Here is a 19,244-nt window from a genome sequence, read left to right as displayed (position 1 = left end):
TGGATTAGTTCTTAATGTGATAAAATGGAACTGTACATGAACTCCAGTATCAAGTGATTTTACGTGGAATACTCGACGAACAAATTGTTAAACTTTTTTGAGCCAAAATATTTAATTATATATTTAATAATAAATCAACATTTTAAACATTAATTATATAAATATACAAACACAGTTAATTGAAAAAAAGATTGATATTAAAATGCTTTTCTAAATAAAGCTAAGGAAATTTCATTTTAGCTCAATCTCCACCAACAAATTTGTACTGAAGAATTGAACTTTCGTACATTTGAGTCACCACTGCCCTGCCATTTTGGTTCACCATTGCCGTTCTCCCTCACTGTCGCCGGCACCGCTGTTGTTTATTAGAGTTTCACGATCTCACCGACTCAAAAAAAATTACCCAATTTAAGGGAGTCAATTCGGGAGAGATTCAATAATTTCCCATTTCTAATCCCTTAGATTGGGATAAATTCTCTAAATTTGGTTTGGTTTGTAGTGGTTACTGTTTGCAAATTTATCTGTTTAGCTTCTGTACTGTACTTACCGTGTTGCAGAGACGAATATTGGGCTTCATTTTGTACTTCAAATTGAATGGCTCAGATTCCAAACTTAGATAACTCTCCTCTGAATCTCAAATCACTCAGATGACCACACTTATTCAGCTACATATGATTAGAACTATAATTTGCTTTAATTTTTACATTTTAATTTGTCATTTTTATATGGATTTGTATGTGCATGGAACAGTCCCACAGAGAGCTAAACATCCTCAAGAACGTAAGCTCATTCTCCATTCACTGCGATTTTTTTCTTTTTGTCATTTGCATTGAAAACTTGAAAGGAAGAGAATGTTTTTTAAATTTTGAAAATTTACCACAACAAGGCCGAGCTCTAATTTTGTGGAAGGTTGGAACATCTATATCACAATGTTATTAATTTTTTTCCCCCAAGTACATTTATGCTGATGAATTATTCACTTATTTGATCGTAAAGGAGTGTTGAATTGATTGGATTTTTTGATAGATTCGGGGAAAGAAGTGCTTGGTCATTGATCCAAAGCTTAGTGGCTCCCTTTTCGTTGATCATCCAGACATCAATACTAAGGGTAGTCTTTTTTAATTGTAATGATTTACTTCTTTTAGCATCCAATAGAAAATACCTCAAAATAAAAGAATCCCTTTTTTTTTTCTCCTTTTCTGATTTGATGAATCCAAACTTGTATTCTAAATTTCTAATGATGATTCAAGATATTGTTGTTATTTATTTATTTTTAAAACAGGAAGATGGTGTCGAACTGAGGCATCTTTCAGCAGACCTAGTTCAAACTGCACCAAAGTGGTCTACCTTGTTTGTTCTCGGTTTAATTTGATGAGATGCATATGCTCACATGTTCATAATGATACATCTAAAGGACTTGAGAGGGAGTATTATATTTGTTTTGTGCCTCGCCGTGAGGTTGTTTGTGAGAAGGTACAATCTGTTTGGATCACATTGGATTTTGATGTTATGGTCATAAAATACAAATGCGCTCATCACTTAGATGGTGTGATGAATATTTATGGTCAAGCAGGTGCTTGAGGAGGAGAAAGTTCATCACTTGATGACCATAGGAGAATACCCATTCTACATGGTTCCTTTAGACGAGGATCTATTATCATTTGAAATTGATTTCAGTAACAAAGTATGGGAGAATTTTGTTTCTTTCTTTCTTTTTCTTCCTTCTCCTCCTCCTCATCAACATCATTCCTCATTTATGAACTTTTTTTTTTGGTTGATGGCAGGATTGCCAAGTTGATGGTGATACAAGCTGTCTTTGGCATATTGCTAACGCCATTCACAAGCTTGAGGTGTGCATGGCTTCATGGATCCAATCTCTTTTAAACAAAATATGTTGAGATCAAAAAGTGGTTACCATAGTCACACGCTTTTGTATTTATGGGAGAGTTATGTCTTGTAGTCTTCTTTTGGAGTGATACCACATGTGAGGGCCAAAGGCAAAGCATCAGCACGTGTTGCTGACATTCTTAGTCACATGCAAACAGGAGAACCAGTCAGCTCCTCTGATGTAATTGTTCATCAAAACACCTATTTAAGCAAATTAGCTTTACTTATTAGCTCTTTATTTTGGGGTTGTGTGTACATTTGCAAATGCTTTGCAGCCAACTAATTATTTACTTTTTTTTTTTACTTCGGATGGGTATTCCAGAGATCAATACGCTCATCCTTCTGGATAGGGAGGTATGTGGTCTCTCAACTTGTACCTTTGTATGTGATTATGTGACAAAAGTTGCAGGCACACACACACACATAGGTATAAACAATATTAGTCTTGCATTTGCCTATAAAAATTAGTAAGAGTGCGATTTGTTTGAACAAGATGAGCTATCTAAGCTGTTATAATAAGTTGGAAGATGGGACATTCATTATATCTTCAATGGAGAGCATCAGTTTCAATAATTAAATGTTGGTGTAAGGGGGAAATCTTGGCGTGCAATGTTGTATAATAATCCCAAAAGACAGACCATAGCCCTTAAATATTGATTATGAGAAAGAAGTTGCCTGATATATACTGCTTCTGTGCAACATCTGTAAAACTTGTGATCATGAAGGTATTCATGTAGAGAATATAAAACTTGTGATCATGAAAGTTTTCATGTAGAGAATATAAAAAATTGAGTTTGCAAGCTAACAACTTAATCCACTCTTTGGTCGAGTGAAGCTTGAGCTAAAAAAGCTGAAGCTTCTTGTGTGAATTGGCATAGCTGATATTTTACTTACAAGTTAGCGTTACTACATACAGAGATTGGAAGGTTCCAATAGTCCCATATGCCTTATAAAGAAACTAATTTCTTGTTTAGAGATATTTATTTTTATGCTTTGCAGATTTATGATGTTGTTGCTTGTTTAGATAATTTTGTTTTTCAACTTTACTACTCTTTCTAATTAAATGAGAAAAGAGAAACTTACTAATCCTTGGCTGCAGGAGGACATGGTTACTCCTATGCGTTCTCAATTAACATATGAAGGTTTACTGGATGAGGTAATCTGATGCAAAAGTGATCAACTTCTTTTAAAGAAAGAGTTACATTATTACATCTTGGGACGTGAAATGAGATTTCATGAGTTGTCATCCCTTGTTATTTGACAATTGTGGAATATTGGGTTAAGCTTTTGTCTCCCTGACCGTCCATGTTCCATTTTGAATAGCTTTATGGAAGTCAAGTTTACTAATTGCTAATTGTTTACCAAAACTGATTAGCAGTTAACATTACATCTTTATGTAGATATGCATACCTTGACTTGTAAGGGTATTGAACCTCTTCTAGCATGAGGATTGGGGATTTTTAGTTTCCATCATTTGGAAGCTGAATCTTTATGTGTTACATTTATGATCCATCCTGAATGGATGAAAAGCATGATACTTGTTTCTAGTTAACCAGATTTGTTGTAAGCAATCTCTAATAGATCCACTGCAGTTTTTGCACAGCAATAATGGCTCTGTGGAGCTTGATGCATCAATAATGGGCACTCAACAACAAGAAGGAAAAAAGATGAAAGTTCCACTTAATTCAAGGTAGAATGAAGTATCTGGCTGAAATATTTTATTCAATAATATTTGTTTCCTTATTTGCCTTTCCTCTTCAGTGGATCCCTATATATTGTGAGATTTGGGTAGATCACTATGGCTGCTGCTAGATATAACTATCCTTGAAATGCATTCTAAAATGTGTAATATTGCTTATTGTTGCTTTTAGCTTATCAGGAAAAAGAATATTTCTTATCAAACAATTAAATTTTTAGCCTTTTTACAATTAAATTTCCATTCCCTCCCATCCATTCAAACAAAACAAAAATGCTTCCTTATTTTCCTCTTATCTCCTGTTTAATTCCAAACATAATGAGGTAAAGTTTTTCTCCTCCGATCCCATACACTTCCCTTCTCGGTAAAAATAAAAAATAAAAAAATAAAAAAAAAACTCTGTTCCCCTTCCTAATAACTCGTGCTCTTTACCACTGTATCACATATATATTTTTACATCTATCTTGGCATATTAATATAATGCATGTGTCTTAATTTCAGCAACAAGCTGTTCAAGGAGATAAGGGATCTCAATTTTGAAGTTGTTGTCCAGGTTGATCTTTTTTAATTCCATTTTATTCCAGGTTGTTCAAAAGTTTATTTGATTTCCTCCCCTCTCCCCCAAGCCTTAATCTGTTCATTGTCCCTAAAGTTGAGATCATTCCCTTGGATTTCTATCGTCTTAGTTGCCATCTGCAGTATGATTGCAGGTCCTTCGACAAAAGTGACATAGATGAAGCAGGACTACACAGACATGACAACTACAGTTAGTACATTGTTTGGCTTCTAAATACTCCCTATGCACGTCTTTCATACTTAATTGCTGTTAACTCAAGTACCTGTAACTACATCAGTCAAACAATGTTGTAGCCTTAATATTATTTACGCCAACAATTCAATCTATAGCTGCATGTAAACCTTATAAATACAGCTACTGTTAATCAGAAATGATTATGTAATCTATCTTTATCATTGATTCGTTGTCAAAGTTTGGATTAGTTGAATGGTTCTATGTGCAATTTCTAACTGGGTGCCAATGTAAAACATGCAGAACCAGACAGTTTCCTAGTTGAAGGATTTCGTTAAAAAGCTCAACTCATTGCCAGAAATGACTGAAACTCTCTCTCTCTCTCTGTCTTTCTCTCTCTCTCTATCTTCCATGAAATCTCCCAATGCAGTTAAGATGAACATAGATTTTAATTTGTTGCTAATTGTTTCAGAGGCATATAAATCTCGCACAGCATCTGTCAACGTTTACATCCATGCTGTCTTTTCTAGCACGGCTTGACATGGAACATACTATTGTTGAGTCTCAGAGTTATGACATGTAAGTTAATCTGAACTCTTACCTCCAAGTTTTGAGAACATAACTTTCTAAGTGATAAAATGCATATCACACTCCATTATAACCTGTATATGCATAAAGAGGAAAATAAGTGTAACGATGTTGCTATTGTGCTGTGTTATTTGATAATCAACAGTTTGCGGTGTGTTAAAACTCCAGGCTGAGTACTAAAGGCCATAGTGTTATTTAATACTTAACAGAATCATGTTTGATTTCCCTGTTACATGCATGTTGTTTTGGTTGCTCTTCTCTGATAGTGATTTCTGTACCCTATATATGTTTATCTGAATTGCTTTCTTAGGTCAAAACATTTTATCATATGTTTCTTCATTATTCCTTAGGTCAAAACATTTGGTATTGTGAGATTATAGTTTTGACGTGTTTGTTTTATTTTTTAACTTGGTATTAAAACCACCAAGCGTTTCATTTTTAAGTTTGTCAATTTATGGAGTTGTTATGCCTTTCCACTTTTCATAACATGCTTCTATGCATTTCGATTTATTGACTAAAGAAGCTTCTGTATGCACAGCTGCCTTGAGCACATTGAAGAATTAATCCATAAGCAGGAACCTCTTGTCAGTGTTCTGTGGCTTCTCATCTTGCTTTCTGTTACAAATTCTGGGTTGCCCAAAAAGCATTTTGATTACTTGAGGCAAGCATAGCCTAATCCACATCATAGTCGTTGGGTTCTAGATTTGTGTAATGATTTTGTCCATTTCATCATGTACCTTATCTAGTTATACTGTATCATGTTTATTTGATATTTCTGTACTCTGGTTTAGGAGGGAGCTACTCCACAGCTATGGATTTGAGCACATGCCAACTTTGAATAATTTAGAAAAAGCTGGATTGCTTAAAAAGCAGTTTTTGTATCGTTTAGTCAAGTGTTTCTTTGGTGTGCATATATAATTAAATTTAAAATGGATTATGTCAAATCATTGAATGCTTTGCGCATTACCTGGACTTCGCAGGAAACAAAAAGCAACTGGCTGACAGTCAAGCGTGCTTTACAACTTGTGGTTGAAGATACTGATATTGCCATGTATTATAGTTCTCAATCATCAAATTGGTTTCTTCTAATAAGTTCATGTTTTCTTGTTTAGACTTTAGAATGTTTGTAAGTTTGCCTTTTTCAGTTCTGCTTCATATGGCATAAGCTAAACGGGCCTCACTCTTTGACTGCCAACTGAGGAGATTACAGGAGACTCATGTGCTAGACAGCAACATAATAGAATAATATTATGTTTATGAAGTTGGAAATTCAGTGAGGGAAAATCTTAATCATGCTCTCAGTGCAAACAACATTAACTACAATAACTAAGCATTAATCACAAACACATAATTACTATGAGAGGAGTTTCTAAATCGTGTATCTATTTCCTTAAAAAATCATTTCAGAAAATTGTTTTCAAAATAATTTGGAATATAACGTGATTTTTGAAGGACAACTAACATCAGATGATAAAATTGAAATGAATATCTCGTGGTCAGAAAGAAATAAGATTTAGTTTGACTTAATTTTTCTCCTATAATGTACTCAGGCTTCCTTGACAATATGAAAAACCCAAAAGATCTACTCTCCCATCAATGTGTTTTCCTTCTTTTTCTTCCAAATTTTCCGTGTTTGTTGATTGTAATATACATTCGAAACTATTAAGTATGGCTTCGGCATGCCATTTTTAGCCCATTTTATATTTCATACATGTCAATTAATTCTTCTTTTTTCTTCCCCCTTTTCCAGCCACAACAAACAATGCCTTTCCTTTATCAATTTACCTTCTTAATTTTTTAGCTTCTGAATGCATATGCAAAGTTTGGCAAAAGGAGCGTGTTTAGCCGTTTGATATCTTAGCTTGGGAAATGGGTTACATTTAATTCTCAAGCACACTTTAACAATGATAACAGGGTGTCCTATTAAATTCTTGTTGGTTTTCCTCCTAACTTTGAAGTGATTTCATATGCAACAGCCCAAATGACATTCCCTATGTCTTTTCTGGATATGCACCACTAAGTATTTGTCTTGTTCAGCATGCTGTTCGATCTGGATGGTTAGTTCAATTCTATATGTCTGTTTTTGGCTCTTGCACTTTCTTTTGCCAGTTAATTGCTTGTTAGCCAAAAATATGAAAATCATACAATTCCACTCTTGCTCTTGTATATATCACATTAAACATGCAATGATTCAAACTTCCTAATATTTCAAGGTTTTCTATGATTTTCATATTTTTAGAAAGCAAGCAATTTTCTATATATGAAAATCATAGAAAACCCTGAAATATTAGTAAGTTTGAATCATTGCACGTTTAATGTAATAGATGGAGGCCATTCCATTAAGCATAATCATCTAATGTAGACTGATGAATCCCACTAATAGTTTTAGACGTAATGTTCTATATTCAATCCTTACTGGTTTTAGTTAGGCTTATATATTTCTAAATTTCAACATTTCAAATACTTTATAATATAAGAGAGTTTGTTGCTGCACATTTGGACTTCCATCCTCATTGTGATACTAATCCAGTTTTTATACTTGCGAAAGTATAACCCTGATCATATCTTGATATTTGGTTATAAGAATTGTCAATTCTTTGACTTTGTTAGCCAAGGATCTTGACGTGTTCTATTTCATGTATTCATATATGTTTCTGAATTTTGCCAATGTAGCAGCTAGGCCTTGTGACTTTCCATGAAAATCTTGCTTGCTAATTTAAATGCATCTGGTTACATAATGACTTAGGAATGTAAGGTATGATTGATTGAAACATTCATTCACATTTTTTGTCTCAATCCTTTGAGCGTCTGTCTCAAACTACTTGGTTTTCTCAACATGGATCCACTCCCCATCCCTCCTCTCTCTCTCTCTCTCAGCATCTGTTTATTATCAACTTTTAGATCATCATTAGAAACATACAACAATTGTGTTACTAATTTACTTTGTGGCCTAATTACATGCATTATTTCATTTTTCCCTTCGGTGCAAAGTGCAAATTCATGTTGGGGATTGCTGATGCATGATTTTATCTTTGCATTTTCTTTTTAATTTAAATGCTGTTATTTTCAAGTTTGCAATATATCTATGGACTTTATAAGTGTTGTCATCTTTGTCAAATGTGATAAATTGAACCTTACAGGCGTCACATGGAAGAAATTTTGAAGCTGTTGCCTGGACCACGCTCAGAATCAAAGAGAGTCGGTGCAATTTCTCATCTTGCTTCTCTCTTATCTCTGTGTTTTGATATCTGTTACTATCAATATCTTGTACTACTTTTGCAGGTTGGATTCTTAAGCAGTCCATCTTCTGACACATTGCACGGGGCTTCAGAAGCTGCAGACAGGTATATCCAAATTCATTCCATTTTCTTTTGTTCTGCTTAACTTTTCATTTCTAGTTTGTGGATATTGCCATTATTGTGGTGGGTCTTATTATCAAAATTCCCTATAAATTCAGAATATCCATTTCCCATGACTAGTAAGAACTATCAGTAATGGTTATTGAACCATGAAACCTTTGTTCATGGAACTAAGTGTGTCAATCCTCCCTTTGAAGTTTTTATATCAAATTCATTTCTAACTTGTATCATGCAACATTAGTTCTTCATTTATTTTTCCATCACTGTAACACTAGTAAACATATTTCAGATTAGCTGATGGATGGCGCTCCCTTGTACTTGTTGTATTCATTGGAGGGGTTACATTTGCAGAAATTTCTGCCCTCCGATTTCTTAGCGCTCAGGTATGTCAAATATTTTGGTGGTATACAAATCTTTAATCTGTTCTGAACTTCCAAAAGCAACATGGTTAATAATTTCTTGTATAAGTCTATGTATCGACGTCTATGCCTTGATTTTTCTTCATGATTTTTTAGTTTGTTTGCCTTGATTTATTATGTAACCGTTTGTCTTGCAGGAAGGGATGGCATATGATTTAATTATTGGAACAACAAATATTGTCAATGGCCATACCTTGGTAGAGGCATACGAGGAGCATTTGGGTTGATTACTTGATTCTAAATTGCTTTTTAATTTCATATCCTGAGGTGAAAATTGATCGGCGACTAGCAGAGCTGGAAAGCCAGACTTGTTAACGGCAGGGTCAAAACACTAGTGGGAGATTTTGAAGTGAGATTATTTTGTGGTCAAACAGTTTTCCCCTTTCATGGGGTTGCCTAGTATATTCATCCTAACAAGGAATTCTCGTAAATGGAACCTTGTTCATCTTATTAGATTTCATGGCTGATTAGCAGTCATCCTTTGCATGGAAAACACGCTATCATTTAATTATTTTAATTTACGAATAACAAGCTTTTAGTAAGTTCACAATCAAATCCCAGCATCAACATTCACTGCTATCATATATTGCTCATATAGTCACACATGTTTAACCAAGATTGGGGAAATCTTGCTTCTTGTTTACTGATACTTTCCAAATCTTGCTTCTAGTTGCATATTCCTATAACCTTCTTTTTATCTGGTCTCTCTATCTTCAATTCGTGAGCTATCTGCTCTCTTTAGTTATTTTAAAGATTTTTTTTTATTAATCAAATTATTTTAATGTAATTTTTTTTAACTCAATTATTCAATTCCTATAATATGATTATTGCAATTATTTAATTCTCATAATTTTAAATTTATCAAATATTCACTTCTTATAATTTAAATAATAAAAATTAAATAGTTAATAAATTAAAAAAATAAAAAATTAAATAATATATTTTAAAAACAAACAATTAATTTCATTAAAAAAATAAAAATTAAATACCAACCTTTTTATATTTTTCTAAGATGTTTTACATGCGTGCCACATTAAAAATTTTAATTGAATTTAATTATAATATACTCACTCCATTTTATTTATAAATAATAATTATATTTAACTTTTTATTTTATTTAAAATTATTGATCACATTTAAAAAAATTAATTTTTTTTAAAATTTTATTCTTTATTTTTATAAAATATAATAAACATTTACACAATTTAAATAAAGAGTAATATAAATTACTATTTTTTAATGAAAATAAGGGGGTCCAAAAATTTTGATGATTTGTTACTACAAATGCTGAAGTTGAGAGATATGCTAAATTAAGGTTTGATTACCCCCAGCGTCGAGCTGCTCTCCCCCGCTTGGCGGCGACAGAACTTCCGTCGACGGCAACACTCTCCTCCACCACCACACAAGCTTATTCTTAACCCTTTTCTACCCTCTATACGTTCCCTTCTTGTTTTTTCCCCAATACCTAATTCTTAACGCAGTTACATCGTACCTTCAACTTCTTCAACTCTTCCAATTTGTTTTGACTGAATGCCCAATCTACGTATAGTTGAAGAGGGGGACCATTGTTTGATTGCAGAATTCATAGAAGCATGAAGAAGATGGAGAGAAAAGTGAGCCCAAAATTGAATATCGCAATCATACACCCAGATCTTGGTATAGGTAATATTATCATTCACCCTCTCTCACTCGCTTCATCCTCCTCCTTATATATACAGATATTGATAAAGTTTGATGTGAAGAACTATAAATAGGTCTCAGATTTAATTTGAGAAGTGAAATTGTTAGTTAATTTAGTGTGATGTGAAATGTTCGTTTTTGGATTTTGGGGACAAAAGTAGGAATCTTTTCTTTCTTTCATTTTTCTTTTTAGAAAGAAATGAATCTATTGCTAGCATGGCGGAAAGAATCAGTTTATGATGGTTTTGGTTATGTTTCCGCGGACACTGTGGGTGGCTGACTGTTTGTGGCATTGGAGTTGATGGAGAGATGAGTGGTGGCGGTCGTAGGTGTTGTCTCATAGGCGGAGTTGATTGTGGCAGTGACTTTGCTTTCAACTTTGTTGCTAACATAATGGAATGTGCAGTAAGCCAAGTAGGCTACTGGTCATATACTCTCTAATCCAGTCTGTTGGAGGATCAAGCCCCTGTTCTGACCTCCTTCTCTCTTACAAAGATGACAACACTGAACTAAGCTTTCATTTTTTCCGATCAATATTAAAGGGAGGCCTTCCTCCCATCTTTTGCATTTAATTATGTCACTTGTTTGCAATTTGCTACCAGAAGCCAAGAATTTTTCTACCCTCAATAATGGGGAAGAAACCTTGTTTTATTTTATGTTACCAAGACTGTTAGATTGAAATATTCATAGCACATCTATTCATTTTTAGTGAATTTTACCTCAGTTGAATGTCATACTTAATTGTTGGTAAAACATACAATTCTCATTATAATTTGCAATTAATTCCAATCTCTTACAGCATACATGAAAATTTTCTTGTATTCAGGTTTTCTAGGGATCACCTATTAATTTCAAACTTATTTTATTGGTACATTATAACAATTTTTAGGTGGAGCTGAAAGATTGATTGTTGATGCGGCTGTTGAACTTGGCTCCCATGGCCACAATGTTCATATTTTTACAGCTCACCATGATAAAAACCGATGCTTTGAGGAAACTGTTTCTGGTACATTGCTTTTATTTTGTTTATCACTCCATAAGTCTTTGTTAAGTCTGTCTTTTTAAGTTGCATATTGGCGGATTTAGAAGTATAGTTCTTAGTTTATTTATCAGAGTCTTTAAGTTGGTCAATAATATCTTTAGGATATTCATTAAAAAAAAAAATCTTTAGTATATCAGTACAATTTTTTTTAATAATTTTATTTTAATTTGTTGTTTATTCAGGGATTTTAAATGAATTATTACAAAAACACGAGTCAAATAGGAGTGAAATTTGCAATTGCTTGATTTACATTACTGTATTTTGTGGCTTCCCGAAAAGGAGGAAGAAAAAAAATCCTTTGTGCCTCTTTCTGCTTTTGTCTTACAACCATTTACATCCTGTGTCTGGCTGAAATCATACTGTATTCCTGTTAATGTCAATTACTTGTACAGGTACCTTTCCAGTTACTGTATATGGCTCTTTTCTACCTCGGCATATATTTTACCGTTTACATGCTGTATGTGCATACTTACGGTGTATTTTTGTTGCTATTTGCTTGCTGTTCCTGTGGCCATCATTTGATGTCATACTGGTAGATCAGGTTTCTGTTGTCATCCCACTGTTGAAACTTAAAAAATCAGCAAAGGTAGCAGCTATATATCTTTATGTGAATAGCTGTTTAAGGTTCTTGGCCTTGTGGATTTTCATACAATAGTCCCATTTATACAGGTGGTATTTTATTGTCATTTTCCGGATCTGTTACTAGCTCAACACACAACTTTTCTTCGGAGGTTATATAGAAAACCTATTGACTTTGTAGAAGAAATTACAACTGGTTTGTTTCCTCATTCTATGGTTGCCTGCTGTTCATGTTAATATGTTTGCTACCACAAACCTTTTCCTTGCCAAGAGCACTGATTCTTGTCATATTGCTTTTTGGGTGTGCAGGAATGGCAGATATGATACTTGTTAATAGTAAATTTACTGCATCTACCTTTGCAAATACATTCAATCATCTCCATTCTCGAGGAATTCAACCTGCTGTTCTTTACCCAGCTGTCAATGTGGATCAGTTTGATGAATCTCATTCTTATAAGTAACTGATATGTTTTGTATCTCTTGAATCTTTAGCTTTAGGAATGCTTTTAAAATGACATATAATAATTTATTTCATTATATTTTTCCTTCTTCATGTGGCATAGCCTGAATTTTCTGTCCATCAACCGCTTTGAAAGGAAAAAGAACATAGAGTTGGCTGTTTCAGCATTTGCTATGCTTCACACCCTTGATAAGCATGCTCTTGAAAATCATAATCTACCTGATGCCACTTTGACTATTGCAGGCAAGTCTGGCTACTGCTGCTGAGTTCTACTGGCATGTGCCTCTTTAAAATAGCCTCATCAGTCATCATTACTTCACTTTATACTGCATAAATTCTTGTTTCAGGTGGATATGACAAACGACTGAGAGAAAATGTTGAGTACTTGGAGGAACTTAAAAGCTTAGCTGAAAGGGAAGGTGTGTCTCATCGAGTTAAGTTTGTCACATCTTGCTCAACAGCTGAAAGAAATGCTCTTCTTTCCCAATGCCTGTGTGTCATTTATACGCCAAAGGTGCGAGATTTGATGAATGTTCTCATGAAATTTACCATATTTGAGGATGGAAAAAAAAAGGTTTTTTTTTTTAATAAATAAATTGTAATGAATGTAGGATGAACACTTTGGAATCGTACCATTGGAGGCAATGGCAGCTCATAAACCTGTTATTGCATGCAACAGTGGGGGTCCTGTGGAAACAGTAAAGGATGAAGTGACAGGCTTTCTTTGTGATTCTACTCCTAAAGCGTTTTCTCTGCCTATGGCTAAACTCATTCAGGATCCCCAGATTGCCAAGAGAATGGGTGAACAGGCACGGAAGCATGCCACTGAATCATTTTCTACAAAGATTTTTGGCCAGCATTTGAATCAGTACCTCATCAGCGTTGCTGGCAACAAGGAGGACTAACAGTCAATATAGCAGACGATAACAAAACCATTCCGCACTACTTTGTACAAGATAATTTCAACAGAAAGCATCTCTTGATAATTTGCGAGTTGTGCATCTTTGAGCCGTTAGGTCATTTTATTTACATAGATATATTGCAGTGGTCCCTAGAGTTGAAATACAAATCTATCATAGCAGTTTGATCCTTAGGTTGCTGTGTGCGAGAAGGAAATTTAATTTGCCCATCTCGTTGACGAGATGGTCTTCACTGTATGTAGAAACACACCAAGTCGACAAGACTCTCTTAAAAATGAACAGTTCTTAATAAAGTTTTAGGTGGACGCAGAGCTCCCAGAAGTGGTCGTCTGGTTACTAGGCAAAATGTTTGCACAGTTCTATGGAGAAATCAAACAAATTTCGACCTTCTAACCATGTTCATTTTTTGATCCATGGCTGCATCGTGAATTGGTACTCAAAAAGGAGATGACCCTCCATATCTGTGGATGATTTGAGTATCACGTGAGCCTAACATTAGAATCAGAACTTTGCATCCAAAATTTCATTATGACAAGATAACAGGCTCTACCTTTCTCACACTAACTAGACAGAGCAAAATGAAAACAGTAACCATCAGGAACCCAAAGCCGCTGAAGCAATGGCAGGGTCACAACTAGTAAACTCTTGCCTCAACAATGCAAGAGAGATGGTTCAATCCCTAACCTCGTAATAATCTCCAAAAATAATGTACAAAACTAGACAAGATCAGAACATCATCAGTGCTATCTTAAAACATTCATTACTAAACAAGGTTCCTGATGCTGTGATGCATATAAATCAATAAACAAAATATGTTATAGAACTATATACTTGCTAACACTTTCAGGTCATCTCTATATTTGCTAAAAGCCTGAATTTGATTTTCTTGAGTCTAGTAACCGCATCTTCCATATTGATCCTCTGCTGAGGTGAATTTGAGGTACATTCCAGAGCCAAACTCAAGATAGATGCAATGCATTTCTCCTTGGCAGCAAAATCTTTATCCTCCCTTCCCATTAAATTACTGTCCACAACTTCGGAGTTTGACTGAAGCAGAGAGTTACTCACCCAATGTTTAAGGCTCATCTCATCACTGAAAATTTCATCGGTTGGCTTCTTTCTTGTGAACACTTCCATCAGCATAATACCATAACTGTAAACATCAGCTTTTGTAGATACAAGCCCCTGTGCTCCATACTCTTCGCATGATAATATAATTTAATCAAAAAAAAAGAAAAAAAGAAGCAGCTTGTAAATCGTTCTACAGGGGGGAAAAAAGAAGAAGAAGAAGGAAATCTGAGCATGAAGTATAATATAGAACTAGAAAAAACCTGGTGCTATATACCCCACTGTGGCAAGAGTGTTTGTATGTATCATCTGCTCCTCTTCACCTAGGAGTTTTGCAACACCGAAATCACTTACATGTGCAACCATATCCTCATCTAGCAAAATATTGCTGGGCTTCAGATCACAGTGTATTACAGGAACAGGTTGATGATGATGAAGATACTCCAATGCGGATGCAACATCTATCATGATGTCTAGTCTCTGCTGGATATCCAAAAAATAGTTGTAAGAATACAACCATTTTTCTAAGCTTCCATTAGGCATGTAATCGAGTATTAAGGCTTTGAAATCGTTGCTGGAGCAACTGCTGATGATTTTGGCAAGATTTCGGTGACGAAAATTGCTCATCACTGCACATTCAGCATCAAAACTCCTCCAGACCTCATTTTGTTGCAAATTGAAAACCTTTATAGCAACATTCATTCCATCCGAAAGTGTTCCTTTATAAACAGAACCAAAACTTCCCCTTCCAAGCAGGTTGCTTTGATCAAATCCATTAGTTGCTTGTGAAAGTTCTTGGTATGAGATTTTTCTCCATGTCATGGACAGAGGAAATAAATTTGCTTCTACCGAAGATCTTCTATTCCTGTCTTGGCATCTGGTCAATGCAAAAATGATAACCAAAAGAAGTAGTACTGCCAATGCTCCAATGGGCAAAATATAATTCAGTAGATGCATAACTTCTCTCGGATGTTGTTTTCCATTTCTGCAATGTGGGACTTGCAGACGTGGAGCACCACAAAGAGCATCATTCCTCATGTATGACTGAGCTGAGAAGTACAAAAAAGGTCCTTGTGTAGGAATTGGCCCCTGAAGTCTATTGCAGGAAACGTTAAAATATTTGAGATATGAGATCTTCTCCAATGACTTCGGTATCTCTCCTGAGAGATTGTTGTTGGAAAGATCCAAAAACTCCAAGCTTATCAAGCCACCAAATGATTCAGGTATAGACTCTTGCAATTTGTTATGTGCCAGGGAGAGGTAAAAAAGATCTCTGAGGCTTCCGATGGTGTATGGAATGTTACCTGACAATTGATTCCTTGATATATCTAGCTTAGTCATGACCCTCAAATTTTTTATTTCTAATGGAAGGCAACCGCCAATGAAGTTCGATGACAAGTTCACTTCCAGGATATATGTTAGGCTCCACAGGCTTAAGGGTATGGTGGAAGTAAGCTTGTTGGAGCTCAAGTTTAGATACCTTAGAGAAGTCAGATTTGACAAGCATGAATGTAAAGGTCCATAGAGCTCATTCCCTCCCAATGATAATCTGCCCAAAGTTTGTAATTGGCAAAGCTCAGGCGGTATTGATCCTTGTAATTCATTGCCTTCAAGACGCAAAACTTGGAGCTTCTGCATCCTCCCCATGGTTTTCGGTATAGGTCCTGTCAACTCATTATTCGAGAGGTTCAACACAATAAGGTTGCTTAAATTCCCAATTTCCATTGGAATGCTGCCCTTGATATTGCAAAAATCTGCATAAATAATTTCTAGAGATGAAGAAAGATTCCCAATTTGAGTTGGAAGGAGGCCGTTTATCGGATTCTCTGAAATCCATAAGTTTTTCAAATACTTGCAATTTGTCAAAGATGCCAGAAAATTCATTTCTGATGTGGATGATTCAGTCGTCAGAAAATTCGCTTTGAAGGCGAGGTGCTGTAGGAGTCTCAAATTGCCAAGCGCGGCAGGAACAACACCAGAGAATGAGTTCCAAGACAGATGCAGGGTAGTAAGCATAGAAGCATTAGAGATGGAGCTGGGAATTGGTCCATCAAGCTTATTTTCCCATAGAAAAAGTTCTTCCAAGTTTGGAAGCCAGCGGCCGACGGTTGGTGGAAGACGGCCTGAAAGAGAGTTGATAGGCAGTTCAATGACTAGTAATTCCGAGATATTAAAGATTGAGGATGGAATGGTGCCAGTAAGGTTGTTTGCTCCCAACGACAAGAACCGCAAATAACGAAGTTGGCCAATCTCATCTGGTATTTCACCTGTGACAAAATTAATGCTTAGGATTTGATACACCACGACACTTCCAAATCTCTCATTGAAATTTTTGTCAGTGTTTCACAACCCCTCTCAATTGAAATAAAGAACAAATAAATGAATATTAAATACCAGATAAGATTCAACTGAATTTGGGCTATGCGGAGGCAGATCGGGCCTCTTGTCTCCAACTTTATCTCAGGTTGAGCTTATCTTTTTTTTTTTTTTTTTAGTTTTTTCAAGGAGCTACTCTCATCAACCTCCGCTGTGTAATCAGGTTTTTGAAACTAATGATTGTATTTTGAGATTTAATTTTTATTGATAAAATTAGTTTATTTATTCAAAATCAATCTAAATTCCTGTTAATCAAAGACAGAAAAAAAAAACCCTAAAATTGATATTGCTTTTTTTCTGTCTATATATATATATATATATATATATTTGCAATGAGACTTCTTGGTAAAAAAAATTTTATATTGTTTAATTGTTATATTAATTTAAATCTTTAATTTTTCCAAATTTAATAACTCAAATTTCAGTTAAATCAAATTGGTCAAAATTGATCACTTTTAATTTTTCAAATAATTTTTTTAATAAAAAATTTCAGATAATTAAAATGTCTAAAATAATAAAAAATTTGTTATTTAAATGAATGAAAATTATTTTTTTAAAAAAATAATAATATAATATTTAATTTTGGTAAGTGAATATAATTGAAACTAATTTTTTAAAGTAAGATAAAATTATCAAAATTAGGAAATTTAAATATAATTAAAAACCTCATTTTTTATTAGGCCTTATAATTAAGATAATGAGAATTAACTAGCAGAATGATACCTGTCAAGTAATTTTGAGGGAGCCATAGGACCTCAAGCAGAGTGCAGTTAGCAATATCTGTTGGAATTCTTCCTGTGGTGTCATAATGAAACAAAAGTTAAGTTCCACACTACAGACAAAGTGTATGAAAAAGTTAACATAGTGTTTAGCTTAATTCTATCACAATTTTTCAAATTCATTTGAAATGATTTTCATTATTTAGTATGACATAATTTAATATATAAAATTTAATTAAATTTTATATAATTCATGTTTAGTATAATTTCAGAATTGAAATTCATTTATACTCATTTTCTAAATTACTCTAAGAGTAAAATTAAAAAATTATAATTTTTTACAAAATTGAAAAAAAAAATTATACCTTACAAATTTATAACAATTAACAAACATATAAACCAATTATTAATATAATAATAAATATAAAATAAATTCACATGTCTCATAATATAAAAGATTTATATAACAAAATAAATCCATAAAATGTTGTTATATAAATTTGGTGGAATTAAATTTCAAATTTCATCATTTGATAGAAATTAGTTTTAGTTATAACCAATTTCTAAAATTGAATTTCTAAAACTGATTTTTTTTTCCTAAACTAAACACACAAAATAATAAATTTAATTAAATCTCACAAAATTTGATATTTTGGAATTAAAACAAACAAGGTGTAAGTTGCAAGAATAGCAATTTATATGATAATACCTATCAGGTTGTTGAAGCCAAGATCGAGCCAGTTTAGGTTGGTTAGTTTCCCAATATCCTTTGGTATTCTTCCATCGAATTTATTATCCCAAAGATTCAGAGTATTAAGCTCTCTGCACCGAGATAAATTATGGGATGGAATGGGACCAGAAAGCCCATTATCAGCTACTACGAGCACTTGAAGAAAAGTAAGTCTTTGGCACAAATCATCAGGAAGGCTACCAGACAGCCTGTTGTATCCCAAGTACAAAAGCTGCAACGAGGACATGTTCCAGAAAGTTGATGGAATGGAACCTGAAATCTGGTTCGAGCTCACATCGATCACCTCTATATTACCAAACTCTGCTGGTGCTGGAATATTCCCACATAAAAGATTATCGGACAAATCAACAAGCTTCAGTGTGGAAATGTTAAAGAGCCAAGGTGGAATGGTGCCAGTAAGGTTGTTTGATTCCAAAACCAAGAACTGCAAGTTACCTAGTTGGCCGATCTCATCTGGTATTTCACCTGTCACAAAATTAATGCTTAGGATTCGATGTATCACTACACTTCCAAATCTCTCATTGAAAGTTTTTTTAGTGTTTCACAATCCCTCTCACTTGAAATAAAGAATAAAAATAATAAATAACAAGGAAAAATATACTTTTTAATATCTTATCTAATTTATTAATAGGAGACTATCAATATTATTATGTCGCTAATATTTAAAAAAAATTACTAAATAATATCAATATATACTGAAATGAAAAATTTTTATATACCATTAAACTAGTAATAATATAAACTCTTAAAAAAATATATTCAGACCCTATTAATAAAACAAGGAAACCCACAAAAAGTATACTTTTCCAAAAATAATAAAATAGCAGATGAGATTCAACTGAATATGGGGCTATGCGGAGGCAGGTTGAGCTTATCCTTTTTTTTTTCTTTTTCCTTTTAATTTTTAAGCAGCTAGTCTCCTCGACCTCGGCTATGTAACGAGAGTTTTTTA

At 33.9% G+C, this 19,244-nt stretch overlaps 2 protein-coding genes and 1 pseudogene across 3 annotated transcripts; 2 read left to right on the top strand and 1 right to left on the bottom strand.

The window, feature by feature from the left end:
• The first annotated feature begins 741 nt into the window (after positions 1–741).
• Positions 742–9,394, top strand: LOC110670337 (vacuolar protein-sorting-associated protein 33 homolog; annotated as a pseudogene).
• Positions 9,395–9,967: 573 nt separating this feature from the next.
• On the top strand, positions 9,968–13,699 carry LOC110670335 (uncharacterized). 2 transcript variants are annotated; one of them, XM_058137298.1, is made up of 8 exons: positions 9,968–10,359; positions 11,267–11,383; positions 11,956–12,005; positions 12,089–12,194; positions 12,308–12,455; positions 12,562–12,701; positions 12,806–12,972; positions 13,070–13,699. In XM_058137298.1, the coding sequence occupies exons 1-8, from the start codon at positions 10,290–10,292 to the stop codon at positions 13,361–13,363; spliced, it is 1,092 nt and encodes a 363-aa protein (XP_057993281.1). In that variant the 5' UTR covers positions 9,968–10,289; the 3' UTR covers positions 13,364–13,699. The 2 variants fall into 2 exon arrangements, with proteins under 2 accessions (XP_057993281.1, XP_057993280.1); XM_058137297.1 differs by having other exon boundaries at positions 11,812–12,005.
• Positions 13,700–14,046: 347 nt separating this feature from the next.
• Positions 14,047–18,905, bottom strand: LOC110670328 (putative receptor-like protein kinase At3g47110). The gene is made up of 4 exons (XM_058137296.1): positions 18,251–18,905; positions 17,546–17,617; positions 14,710–16,713; positions 14,047–14,577 (listed from the first exon to the last, which is right to left on the bottom strand). The coding sequence occupies exons 1-4, from the start codon at positions 18,516–18,518 to the stop codon at positions 14,222–14,224; spliced, it is 2,700 nt and encodes an 899-aa protein (XP_057993279.1). The 5' UTR covers positions 18,519–18,905; the 3' UTR covers positions 14,047–14,221.
• Between the last annotated feature and the right edge of the window lie 339 nt (positions 18,906–19,244).

This window comes from Hevea brasiliensis, chromosome 15, assembly GCF_030052815.1.
Source record: "Hevea brasiliensis isolate MT/VB/25A 57/8 chromosome 15, ASM3005281v1, whole genome shotgun sequence".
Taxonomy (NCBI): domain Eukaryota; kingdom Viridiplantae; phylum Streptophyta; class Magnoliopsida; order Malpighiales; family Euphorbiaceae; genus Hevea; species Hevea brasiliensis.
The sequence above is the reverse complement of the archived record's forward strand: the minus strand, read 5'-3'. Positions and strand labels throughout refer to the sequence as shown.

Bases quoted from the DNA above. Each gene is read 5' to 3' on its own strand.
- LOC110670335 (XM_058137297.1), top strand. From the start codon at position 10,290: ATGAAGAAGATGGAGAGAAAAGTGAGCCCAAAATTGAATATCGCAATC. The intron at 11,384-11,811 runs GTACATTGCTTT...TTACTTGTACAG, and splicing joins CTTTGAGGAAACTGTTTCTG to GTACCTTTCCAGTTACTGTA. The intron at 12,006-12,088 runs GTAGCAGCTATA...CCATTTATACAG, and splicing joins AACTTAAAAAATCAGCAAAG to GTGGTATTTTATTGTCATTT.
- LOC110670328 (XM_058137296.1), bottom strand. From the start codon at position 18,518: ATGTCCTCGTTGCAGCTTTTGTACTTGGGATACAACAGGCTGTCTGGT. The intron at 17,618-18,250 runs GTATTATCATAT...ATGACACCACAG, and splicing joins TGGCTTCAACAACCTGATAG to GAAGAATTCCAACAGATATT. The intron at 16,714-17,545 runs GTATCATTCTGC...ATTTTGTCACAG, and splicing joins CCCTCAAAATTACTTGACAG to GTGAAATACCAGATGAGATT.